The sequence below is a fragment of the Carassius auratus genome, chromosome 18, assembly GCF_003368295.1.
Source record: "Carassius auratus strain Wakin chromosome 18, ASM336829v1, whole genome shotgun sequence".
NCBI lineage: Eukaryota > Metazoa > Chordata > Actinopteri > Cypriniformes > Cyprinidae > Carassius > Carassius auratus.
In genome coordinates, this window is record NC_039260.1 from 7,133,933 (window position 1) to 7,146,683 (window position 12,751).

Genomic DNA, 12,751 nt, shown 5'->3' on the forward strand with positions numbered 1-12,751 from the left:
CAGTTTTGTGTAAACTCTCTGACATTACATGCTGTTCTGTGTCTGCCCCTTATTTGACTCTCCATCTCTTTTTATTTTAATTTTTTTCTCCCTAGGAGTGGAAAGTCACTCGACTGTCATTTGAGTACGACTCCAAGCCTAGGGAAAGATCGTGATGCAGCCATTAAGAAGCTGGCCACTGAGGCAGGGGTGGAAGTCTTCGTCAGGATCTCCCACACACTTTATGATCTGGACAAGTGAGTGTATCTGTAATCATTGCCATATGCCCATATGACTCCCACGTAGCTGCCAGCAGTCCTGTAGGAAGCTGCTGCCCATCATGCTTGATAGTTAACTCTTTGCTGAGAAATGGTATTTAAAATACTACATATTGTAATACTCAAAAAATTGTGCGATTGCATGATATACATTTTTGATCACCAGTACACTGAACCGAGAACCGTTTCTGTCGGACGCGTCTGATTTGAGAACCGAGGAGCTGATGATACTGCGCATGCATGATTCGCCGTGAAGCAGACTGACACACAGAGCGTCTGAACCGAACTGATTCTTTTGGTTACTGATTCTGAACTGATTCTGTGCTAATGTTATGATCTCTGTCATAAAAGCCTGCTTCAAATAAAAGCCTGTTACCTTCTGCAGTTCAGGTAAATAAAGGCCCCGGCTTTTATTTGAGGAATTACGGTATTTTCAATTTTTTTAATAAACTATGCTGATAAATATTGTATATATAGTTTAATACAAAAATCTGAAAATAAATGAAGTTATTATAATAATATGAATAGTATGATCATTTATTGCATTTAATTATTTCTTTATATTTTTTCATTTTGCTTTTTGTAATATAATGAAGCATACAAATATGAAAACAATACAATTTCTTATCACCTTAAATGAAAAATTCTAATTGCATAAAATAAGAAAATAATTGCTTAAGTCATGGCCCTACTGGCCAGCCCCACAGGCGTCAGCCCTTACCTCCGGTTTGGCTGCTAAACTCACAGATCTCTACAGAAAGGTAAAGAGAACAGCACTGTCTTACTCTGACATTTAAGGTACTGTTCATCATATTGATAACTGATCATAAAATAAATGTTATTCTCTTGTCTTTTCAATCACAGGTCAAGAAAAACAGTGTCCCACCAATGTCCCTCTACGGTCAGCTGCTCTGGCGTGAGTTCTTCTACACCGCAGCCACTAACAACCCACAAAATGGAGTTCAATCCCATCTGCGTGCAGATCCCATGGGACAGGAACCCCGAAGCTCTGGCAAAGTGGGCAGAGGGCCGGCCTGGTTTCCCGTGGATTGATGCCATAATGACCCAGTTGAGGCAGGAGGGGTGGATCCACCATCTGGCCAGGCATGCTGTTGCTTGCTTTCTCACACATGGAGACCTGTGGATCAGCTGGGAAGAGGGCATGAAGGTACTGCAATACTGGATTTCAGTAAAGATCTGTTGTGGTTGCATTAGGATCTATACTGACACTGTTTGTTTTGTTTTTTGAAGGTGTTTGAGGAGATGCTGCTTGATGCAGACTGGAGCGTCAATGCTGGAAGCTGGCTTTCATGCAGCTCATTCACTGTTACTGTCCGGTTGGCTTTGGTCGACATACTGACCCTAATGGAGACTATATAAGGTACCAATCTTGACCCTTACTTGCATTCACTAATATTCGGTTTCCTATAATTGACCAGTTTGGTTCAGTTTTGGGACTAATGTCTTAGAAAGCTGATTTATCATTATTATTATTACAGACCCTATTTGCCGATATTGAGGGGCTTCTCTGCCAAATTCATCTATGACTCTTGGAATGCCCCAGAAAATGTTCAGAAGATTGCAAAGTGCATAATTGGAGTGCGAGAATAAACATTGAGCGATTGAAGCAGATTTACCAGCAGCTGTCCTGCTACCGGGGCCTTGGTAAGAAAAATGCATTTGAAAATCTAGTTGAACTTTTATTTATTTCTATCATTTATTGATTTGTTCAATTAGATGCAGGTGTTTTGCTGTACGATCTTTGGGTTTAATGGGTTTTCTCATAATGCTTTTCAGGGCTCCTTGCAACTGTTCCATCCAATACAACCAACAATAGAGATGGTAATGGAGCTGGTCCTTCCTCAGGAGACAACACACAGGAGAGCACTCACATTGCATGTATACTTGTGTTAAAATATTTATATTTAGATTTTACCAGTGCACCTATTACCAGCAAGTTTTCAACTAGAGTTCTCACCATTTCCAGTGTCACGTGATCTGCTGACAAACTATGAAACAGGCCTTAGGCTGCTTTCATAAGATGTTTTTCTTTCTAATCTAGGTTACTCGGGTAGTGGTATGGTTGGACAAGCTCAAAAACAGTCACAGAGAGGTGAGTTCTGTCCAAACCAATTTAGAAGACTCTTAACAGATTCTGAACTCAAGCTGTATTGACCTAGCCTGACTACGTCAGACTTCCTACTTCTGCTCAATTTCATTTCGCTTCTGTACTCAGTCTGATACAGCGTCAGAGCTTTCTGTTTGCCACCAGTCTGGAAACAGCCGGGCCAATCAACGAACAGAGGGCGGGCTGAGAGCCGTGACGTAGATGCTAATCGCCGAGTTTTACATTGTAGGTTAGAGAAATCGAAAACCGAAACGACCGCGGAAATGGGAAACGAGACACGGGATGCAATTCGCTCTGTTATGGAGAACATTCAACTCTTTTTCAAACTGAAGCCAGAACAAGAACAGTGTTTAACAACAGGTTTACAGTGGAAGTTCAATCATAGATTTGAGTTCGATGCATGATGTCTGTGCTTCGATGCGGCTGTACAGGCGCATAACATACGTCATAACTAAACGTATCTGATTGGCTTACGGGTAACCAATGATTTTAAACTTCAGACAAGCGCCCCCTAGCGAGAGAGAAAACACTTCTCTATTATGCCATTCCAGACTCTGTCTACGAAGCAAAGTGAAGTAGCAGAGTCTGGTATTACCAGGCTAGTATTGACCCACAAAGCAGTTTAATGTTTCAGTGTGGCCTAAAATGTTTTGATTTAACTGAACAACACTTCTTTGACAGACTAGTTTAAACACATCTGATCTTGCATTAAAAAGAAGGGTTTACCTTATGTTCTAGACAGATACTTCTAGAAAGTTACCATGTATAATCATATTTGAATTAGAAATCTTTTGTAAAATTAAAAATGTCTTTACTGTAACTTTTGATCAGTATAATGTGTCCTCTGCTCAATAAAAGCATTAATTAACCCAATCTTTTGAACGGTAGTGTTTGTTTTTCATGCCACTTCAACAATAATGTTACAATAAAAAATAGAACGTATAGCCTTGCACACTGTTTTTGTGTTCAGGGAGAGGGATAGGGATAGGTACTTTGAAATGACATACTGAAGACAGAGCTTCAGACAATGAATCGAAGATTAAAAGGCATGACAGTATCTAACGGTCTCGGAAGCAAGGATTTACACACACTCCTCCTCAGACTAGTGTTTGGACCTGTCCTGAACCCTAGCACAAAGGACAATGTCTTTGCATGCCATATCTATTCCTCAATTCTTAACTTTGCCTTAAGGTCATTCTGCTTGTAGAGCTTGAGTTAGCTTTGAGGTCAAACGTTTGGTGGCCCAGGAAACTGTAAACTAAGACGTAAAGCATTTAAGATGTCTACATCCAAGCTCTATGTTTGTGAATTTTTATAATGGAGTAACTATGATTATAATGGAGTAACTATGATTGAGACCTGTGGCTCTTCAGTGTATTAGTTTCAAGTCATTTACAGGGAAACAAAGCCTAATATGTATATAAGTGTATACTGTAAGTTATTCAGTCTACAAACCATTGTAAATAACTTTTTTTTCTTTCTTATTTACAGACTTGCTGTTTTTATATGAAAGACAACACCTTTTTTGAATGTTGTAATATCTTTATAAATCATGATTAAAACATGATAGACCTGTTGAAGTGATTATGAGATAATTCAAAGCCTGTTCTTAAGTATTGTTTGTTTTTATTATTTATTATTTTTATTTATTTTTATTATTTATTATTTATTATTTATTATTTTTTATTTATATAGTGTTGGCTGTTAACAGACCACATGCAATCTGTTTTAACACGATCAGATTAGCTATTATTATGTTTGTATGATTTGAACAAAGATTGATTGTAAGATATATTTATTTAAATACATTTGAGTATTTTTTTACTGTAGTGACAAAACTTAATTTTCAGATTCTGTTTTTATCTAACATGCAATGCGACACAATTTAGCGCTCCGTGTGTTGCTAATAAACGTGTATTTCAAATGTTACTTTTTTTATTTATCTGCTTCTTTAACCTGTAGGCACCATTGGTTACAGAAGGCCACGCCCATTGGATGTCACATGGTCAGCCATGCTGATGTTTTAATGCTCCATATTCTAACGGGTTGAGTTCGAGAAGGATGCCAACACCTCATCCTAAATCTAATAGATGGCTGTAGTTTGTGACATAAACCAGATAAGTTGCTCTTATCGAAAATCGTAATTAATGAACATCGGGAGGGAGGAGATGCGTAAACCAATCCGGCTCATCGCGGCGGCCTGCAGTGACATGGGCATAGGAAAGAACGGACAGCTTCCCTGGAGTCTTCCGTAAGACAAGCATCATCCAGTCTAGTGATTTCATCCAGCTGGAATCGCTGTTTTATAAGCTATGTTAGATATGAATTAATAATTTGAATCATTAATAAACTGATCTAATGAGCGTCGCGACTTGACGAATATTTAATCTTTTATTGACATCAAGGCACAAATTCAATGTTATAGAAAAGATCATAAAATGGAAAGCAGCCTAAAAACATCAAATCGGTGATTTGTCTGTCTGTGCGATGTCGGAGGTCTTGAACTTAAAATCCATGGTTGCCTAAAAGACAAGTTAGAAGTTATTGTAAGATTGCATTTCATTAAATTAAAACGTTCGTGCGTGTTTATAAAAAGTTAAAATAACTGCTCATACATTTTGATCTTTTTATTTTAAAAGTTTGAATGTTTTTATTTTAAGCTTACCTTTTCAATTTGAAAATTTTCTTAACTTTCTCTCTCTCTATCTGTGTCCTATTCGTGGAACATGTCACTGACCTTTAGAACTCAAACTGAATGACTGAATGTCAGCAGTTTTTTGAATTAGAGAGATTAGAGAACTTTGAGCCCCTCAGAGCTGCCTCATTTGAGATAGGCCTAATAGATAAAAAAAAAAAAACGTGCTGACAGGTAGCACAGGGATCGTAGGCTACTGGGAATTTCTGTATCTTTATGGTATAGAATATTATGTTTGTATGAGCCTTTCACCCGTATTAAATAAGATCAGTGCATGCAGTATGATGGAGGATATCCTTGCTTCAACTCTGATTTTGGTTCACAGCCCTGCTTTTTTATATGCTATAAACACATCAAAGATATTTGTCATGCAGCTCAAATTGCATTTTTCACACTATGTAGTTATCAAAGCTGAATTAATGTGTTTCAAATGGCGCACCATACAGTATGTCTAATTTGCTCATGTTGTTTACAGAAAAGAATTTCAGTTCTTTTTGGATACAATTACAGCTGTGTCAGCGCCTGGTAAGTGGCTTTATATTTTGTGTGTAGTTTGATTTTCTATATGTAATTTTAAAAGTATGACGAAATTATAACAATTATAATATATATGTGTGTAACTTGTAACTTATAGTCAGGTGCGACTTGTTTATCAAAATTAATTTGACATGAACTGAGAGAAATGAACCAATAGAAAACATTACCGTCTACAGCCGCGAGAGGGCGCTCTATGCTGCTCAGTGCTTCTGTAGTCCAAGTAACTGAGCAGTGTAGAGCGCCCTCTCGCGGCTGTAGACGGCAATGTTTTCTCTTGGTTCTTGGTTCTAAGTAAATGCGATTTATAGTCCAGTGCGACTTATATGATTTTTTCCTCATCATTACGTATTTTTGGACTGATGCGACTTATACTCAGGTGCGACTTATAGTCCAAAAACTACGATGATATATATATATATAATTTTTTTTTTTTTTTCTGGTGCACATCAGGAAAAAAGAATCTGCTTGTATGGGGCCGAATCTCCTGGATCTCCTGTCCTGAAACAGTCTTCCCTTTGGCCAACTGCTTAAATTTGGTATTGAGCAGGAAGTTGAGGTAAGCATATTCATTTATAAACATTTTTATGCATGTGTATTCAAAATTTTAAGGTCAGTAAGACTTTTTTTATGAAATCTATACTTTTATTCAGCAAGGATGCATAAAACTGTTCAAAAGTGACAGTTTTGACATTTATATGTTATAAAAGATTTATATTTCAAATAAATGTTGTATGTTTTAAAACTTTATATTCATCAAATATATATTTTTTTAATGTATCACAGATTCCAGAAGAAAAAAAATTAAGCAGCTCAAGAATTTTCAACGTTGATAATAAATCATTAAGAAGCAAATCAGCATATTAAAATGATTCATGAGGCATCATTTGACACTGAAGACTGGTGGAATTGCCATCACAGGAAGAAATTATGTAAAAAAAAGAATGTATTTATTTACCATATTCTGTATTACTTCAGTGCAGTGCCTCTACGTGCCCACTATCTGTGTAAGGATTTCGGGTCAGTAATTGACCTGGCTTCTGAGCCTCCTTTATGTCACATTGTGGAGACCATCTGGGTTTTAGGAGGTCCAAAGGTATATAAGGTGAGAAGCCTGATTTATGCAACATGTATAATATAATATATAATATGCTTATTAATATAGTAATTTGATTTACATTGCAACTGTGCTATTTAGGAAAGTCTTGAGCATCCATGGTGTGATCTCATCTATCTCACCGACATCATGGCCGATTTTGACTGCAATGTCTTTTTCCCAAAATTTGACCGCAATGTTTTCAGAAAGCAAAAGGGGTAGGATTATCCTCTCATTTATTTTTGGAGTAAGAAAGATAATAAGGTAACAGTTTACAGTAAGGTCCTATTTGTTAACATTAGTTAATGCATCATCTAACATAACAATGAGCAATACATTTGTTACAGTAGGCCTATTTATTAATCTTTGTTAATGTTTGTTTATTGTTAGTTCATTTAAGCTCAGGTCCAATTAAATTAAATGAACTTTTGATTTTAGTAATATAGAAAATGTTGAAATGAATTAAAAATTAAAAGCATTTATTAATCTTAGTTTGTGTTAACTTATGTAATTAACTAATGTTAACAAGTGGAAACGTATTGTAAAGTGTTACTGATAAGACTTTTATGCATCAAATGCATTGTAATTTGTCTTATTAATTGTTGATTTTCTTTATATAAGCTTTCCTGGAGTACCAGATGAAATTCATGAAGAAAATGGTATTAAATTTCAATTTCAAGTATTCAAGAAAGAATCTTAAAACTGAAGCCACGAGGAGACAAGACTGTCAAAAAATGATGAAAACTAGAATCGTTTTATGTTTACTTAGTCTGAAACTATGGAGCCCCTAAGGGGGCATGCAGTGTCGCGTGAACACCGAATTTGCCTCTTGCCTCTTGCCTCTGTGTGTGTGTGCACGCACTTTGTATGGGTTAAATGCAGAGCACGAATTCTGAGTATGGGCCATACTTGGCTGAATGTCACGTCACTTTTTTTGTTTTTTGTTTTCTTAAAGTGACCGCACCTAATTTACTATATGCTGTTGGTGTCATTAAAGGTAAAATGTATAAGATTGTTTTTATTAAAATATCAAAAACCACTAAAACAGTTTTATATATTTTGCTTACATGTTTTTTCTTTAATTGCTAATGCTTGGAAATTTTTCAACATTGATAGTTGTGTAAATATTGTCATACTATCAGTTATCTGAATTTTAGGTTGATTGTAATCCATTTCATACCTTTCTATCAAGTCAAACAGTATCAAGATGAATTTGTTCTGACACAGTTTAACTGAGTTCTTGTCATATTTTATTACCAATTTCTAAACTAAAGCAAATAAACTGTGAAAATGTGAGAAATGCTGAGGGTGTCTGAATACAGTTTGGTTTGACCGTGACAGTTTACAGTGAAGACTAAGCAGTGCTATTTGACATTTAATTATTTGTTTTCAGTACCTGGACACCTATAAATTTAAACTTTGTGTTAATAGCACAAATAAATAAATAGAACGAACATACAAATGAAACCATTTCAAACAGGGCCCACTGGTACAACCTGACATAATTTTATTGGTTGTAATAGTTATCAGCAATCTAACAATATTGTACAGAAGAACACTTTATCTCAAAGGCTACCGTATATAACTGGTGGTAGGCTACTTCATCATCATCCAAATCATAAGTACGGTATTTCAAAGCAGCTAATTCTTGATATAAACCATATGAAGAGTATTTTCCTTATGGCAACTTTTTTATTACATAACAAATAACACCACACATGACCTGAAACAGCAGATGGACACAGACATTGTGACATGCTGACCGTGATGAGCACCACTTCTTTCACAAGTACACATGCAACAGGTTGTGACCACAGATGAGTAACAGATCTACTGTTACTCATCTCACTGTCACCATGGTGACACGATCAGAGCAGATCAGGGGGATGGGACACAGTAGGAGTGCCTTTAGTTATAGTTTTTGTTATGCATGCTTTGTTGGCAGTGTATTTAACTTCGCAGATTTGTGATATCATCCTATACACTTTTTTGTGAAATTAAATCTATACTGCTATAATAAAGTTAATTTAGTGTGCAGGAACCTATTGACCACATTTAATGGGATATTATTTTTTGTATATATTTGAGTAAATGTTCAGTGAACATTGTGATAGTGAATGGCTTTCCCCACTAGATGGAGCCGGCAGCTAGGAAGTCTATTACTGTTCTTTCCGAACATGAGTTTAGCCCACCCATGATTGCACACAAGATCCTCCAAAAAAAATAATAAATGATAAAAATAATAAGCAGCACAAATGTTTTCAACATTGATAGTAATATTATGTGTGCGTGTGTGTGTGTGTGTTTGAGCACCAAATCAGCATATTTTAATAATTTCTGAAGGTTCATGTGACACTTAAAACTGGTCATGAAAAATGCTAAAATTAATTAAAAAGAAAGAAAACATGTTTTAAATACAAATAATATTTCACAATACTACTGTTTTAATGTTTTGATCAAATTATGCAAATTGGTGGTATTGCTAAATGGTTTTTAAATCTGTTTTGTCTAATGTTTAAAATTTCCACATTGACATCAATAAAAACCAACTCATGTTTGCATACAGCACATTGTGATTAGAAGATCATCTGAGAGAAGATCGCACAGAGGACAGCAGAGCGCTTCAACTTGACCTCAGACATGGAATATTTACCACCGTACTAAGTCCAGGGCAGGAAATTATAGACTTTAATTGCATGTTTCATCTATTTTCAGAGTTATGCCCCATAAAATCAATGTGTAATATTTGCTTATAATACCCACTGTCACATTTCAAATAAAATATCCTCGCTTAATAACCTTCGGGTATAACTCAAAATGTCATTTGCAGGATAAAGCAGCCATCCGGTTGGAGCCATACACGAGGAGTGGACAAAGAGTGGAGAACAAAGAGAAAGGCAGAGGCGATAATTAAAGAGATATAGAAAAATCAGAGCAGCAATAAATATTAATGAAACCTACCCCAATAAAAAAGTTAAACTTTAAAGAAATCATAAAGTCAAGTGCGTAAACAGCAGATGCCATAAGGCAGTATGTAATGTAACTTCATTATAGATACCAGTGAAGATTTTAGTCTAATCATTTAAAAGCGTAAAATTATCTCAAAATGCTGTCCGGAGGGCAAAATATTGGGAAATGCTTGCAAATGAGATTCTGACAGCAACACTTGGGTAAACATTCATTGATCTGAATATTTATCTGCATAATGCATACCTCCGAGAGGTATTTCATATTGCTCATTATTAAAGACTTTGATGAGGAATTTCAAAAGCTACATAAATTTGTTGGCACAACACGTCAGTATGTGATGATACAACAACAAGAAATACATTTACAATGTAGTAAAGAGAGAGATGACATAAGACATTTTCTTTGAAAACAATATGAGTTGACAGTGTTGTATTTGGTAAGAATCACCTTCCACAACAGACACAAAGCATTCAATAATTTATACCTTTCAGCAAATTAATGATCAAAATAAAAGAATTCAAGCAGAAAAAAGACCAAATAAACTACTATAAATATACTTTTTATGTAGCACATACAATTTTAATTATAGAAGCCCATTTCTGCCATAAAATAATAATATAAAAGTAATTTTAAAAGTAAAAGGTAACTTTTAATTGTACAATTAAAATTTTTACTCAGAATTGTGAAATATAAATTCAATATTATTATATGTAATGTAAACATGGAGTTCTGAAAAAGAAAGTTCAAACTGTGAGATGTTTACTCAAAATTGTGAGAGAATTGAGTCATAATAAGTGTTATAAAATAAATCAGAATTATATTATAAACTTGCAATTCTGAGAGGAAAAATCTGAATCTGGAGGAAAAAAACTGCAAGAGAGGAGAGAATTGCAAGAGGTTAAATTGGTCATGAACTGAGAAACCAAAATTCCCTTGATCTTTTGACATGAGGTTATTGTACTTGCATGGGCTTCCTTTTGATCCCAACATTAGGAAAGAGTGGATGAACTTTATTTTTCCAGACCATTCCAGTAAGAACTCAGTCTTTTGTTCACTTCATTTTTACAATGGATTCATTTACAAACAAGGCACAATTCGATGTAGGATTTTCAGAATGATTGAAATTTAGAAGATGCTGTGGTGACTATATCACAAATACACGCAAGGCAATCATAGCATTGGGTGTTTCACTCGGAGTCTACAATCCAACAGGCCTATTCGAACAGAGCTTTCTGAAGAGGCGGTCAAAAATAGGACAGAATATAGCCTATTGCTTCTAAATTATGTTTTTGATAACTTAAGAAGTAGACCTCAGAGAACAGTACAAAATATAAACAGGGGCAGTTCATCACTCCTTTAACTCAAAAATTGTGAGATTCAAACTCTGAATTGCGAGAAAAAAATGTGCAACTCCGAGAAAAATAAAAGAAAGAAAAAGTGAGAATTGTGAGATGTTAATTAAAAGTTAGTATAGATGTAAACTCAGAATTGCAAGAACTAAAGTCAGAATTGACATTAAAAAGTTGCAGTTATTATATTTGTATTTTAATTCTATGTTGGAAACAGGCTTCCGTGCTTTATCTTCTGTTCGAAGTGGAGCTACTGGATTAGAAAGTGGCCTCTCTTGCCTAAGACGCAACTTCCCTTTAGCTCATCTCAAAGTCCTTCTTGGTGCCGTTGAGGACTTCCAGGCTACCTGAATGCACATAATAACCAAAAGAGTACAGTTTCTGAAAGTGATACTGAACTACCTGCTTTGTCGGTTCTTACACTGTTGGAGTCTCCACAATCTGCTCCATACTGACTCCAGCAGTAAGGAGGCATTTGAAGCGATGAGCTAGTATAGGCACAGAATAATATAACAAGACTTGACACTGAAGTACGATCTGCCTGAGCTCTTCTTCTGTGCATCCCAGGGTCTCCCAGGAGTAGATTTTCAGGGTTCAGCTCAGTAACAAATCCCTTCAGTTTGGAGAGCAGCTGCAAGAGCTCATCTCTGGTAAAGCCCACGTTGTGTAGGAACGCCAAGTTATCGTGTAAAGCGTCTGGAAGCTTTAGAAGCACGTAGGGATTCTGTGTAAACAGTTTCTGCAACCAGATCTTCATATTGTCCTGCTTCCCGACCAAGTCCAAATAGGTCTTCTGCAGGGTTTGAATCATCTGCTCATTTTGCTCGATGGGTCGGCTGAAGCTCTAAGGGGCGCTGGCCATGAGCTTGCTGATGATGCATTTGTTGAGATGTAACGTCTGTAAATAGGCGATGTTGGCTTTCAGGTTGTCGTGATCGGAGGACAAGGTGAAAAACGAGATGGGGTATTTTTCTATGATTCCTACTAGATCCTTCTGACTGGTGCATACTGACATCCACAGCTTTTTCTTCGCACACCATTTGATCTGGTTTGCAGAAGATGGCCCCAGGATGGAGTTCCAAAACACGGGCGATAATTGGCCTACTAGCCCCCATGTTCCTTAGCAGCATGGCAATCTGGCTCACGTACACTGGACTCTGGCGCAACACCCAACCCCTCAGCTTCCGGACTTCACTGATGTCTATGGACAAGTCATACAGGGCGTTTATGGCAACCGGGTTCTCTTCTTGAATGATCACAGAGCGGGGCCTCGTGAGAAACAAAGTAGTTGTTTGAGCCAGCTGGCAGTAGAGACACAGGGATGTCGTGACTAATCGCAACATGTTGGCACAATCTACAGGTCTGTGGGCGGGGCTGTTGGGTAACTGTTTGCACTGCACGCAAGTAACGTACCTGAAACATATCAGAAAATCTACTTAAAGTCTCAAAGTAAACTAAACACTTCCTCATTCTCATTTACTCATGCAAAGCTGATATCACATCAAGTCATACGAGTGAACACTACAGAGTGTGCACTCAAAAACTAAACTATCATAGACTAACATAGAATAAAGAATTGTCAGCAGAAATCGTGTAGCTGTATAATTGCTAACATCCTCAAAATGAAAATTCCACAGAAGAGCCATGTTATTTTACATCAACACCAAAGATAATTTACTTATGGTAACTAACTGTTAGATATTAGTTTTGGAGAAAAAGGCA

At 36.4% G+C, this 12,751-nt stretch overlaps 2 protein-coding genes and 1 pseudogene across 2 annotated transcripts; 2 read left to right on the forward strand and 1 right to left on the reverse strand.

Annotated features, from left to right (window-relative positions):
- Positions 1-939: 939 nt before the first annotated feature.
- Positions 940-2,432, forward strand: LOC113118004 (cryptochrome-1). Its single transcript, XM_074559966.1, is given in 9 exon segments — positions 940-983; positions 1,025-1,204; positions 1,206-1,425; positions 1,509-1,575; positions 1,578-1,638; positions 1,757-1,857; positions 1,860-1,922; positions 2,055-2,156; positions 2,320-2,432. Coding segments are annotated over 9 exon segments (951 nt in total).
- Positions 2,433-4,380: 1,948 nt separating this feature from the next.
- On the forward strand, positions 4,381-8,037 carry LOC113118265 (dihydrofolate reductase-like). The gene is made up of 6 exons (XM_026287315.1): positions 4,381-4,636; positions 5,556-5,605; positions 6,068-6,173; positions 6,593-6,719; positions 6,813-6,928; positions 7,332-8,037. The coding sequence occupies exons 1-6, from the start codon at positions 4,533-4,535 to the stop codon at positions 7,408-7,410; spliced, it is 582 nt and encodes a 193-aa protein (XP_026143100.1). The 5' UTR covers positions 4,381-4,532; the 3' UTR covers positions 7,411-8,037.
- A 2,857-nt stretch (positions 8,038-10,894) lies between these two features.
- LOC113118005 (transcription termination factor 2, mitochondrial-like) lies at positions 10,895-12,372 on the reverse strand (annotated as a pseudogene).
- Between the last annotated feature and the right edge of the window lie 379 nt (positions 12,373-12,751).

What these genes read in the sequence shown, in the direction of transcription:
- LOC113118265 (XM_026287315.1), top strand. Translation starts at nt 4,533, where the DNA reads ATGAACATCGGGAGGGAGGAGATGCGTAAACCAATCCGGCTCATCGCG. An exon ending in CAGCTTCCCTGGAGTCTTCC is followed by an intron (nt 4,637 to 5,555) that starts GTAAGACAAGCA and finishes TGTTGTTTACAG; the next exon opens with AAAAGAATTTCAGTTCTTTT. An exon ending in TACAGCTGTGTCAGCGCCTG is followed by an intron (nt 5,606 to 6,067) that starts GTAAGTGGCTTT and finishes GGTGCACATCAG; the next exon opens with GAAAAAAGAATCTGCTTGTA.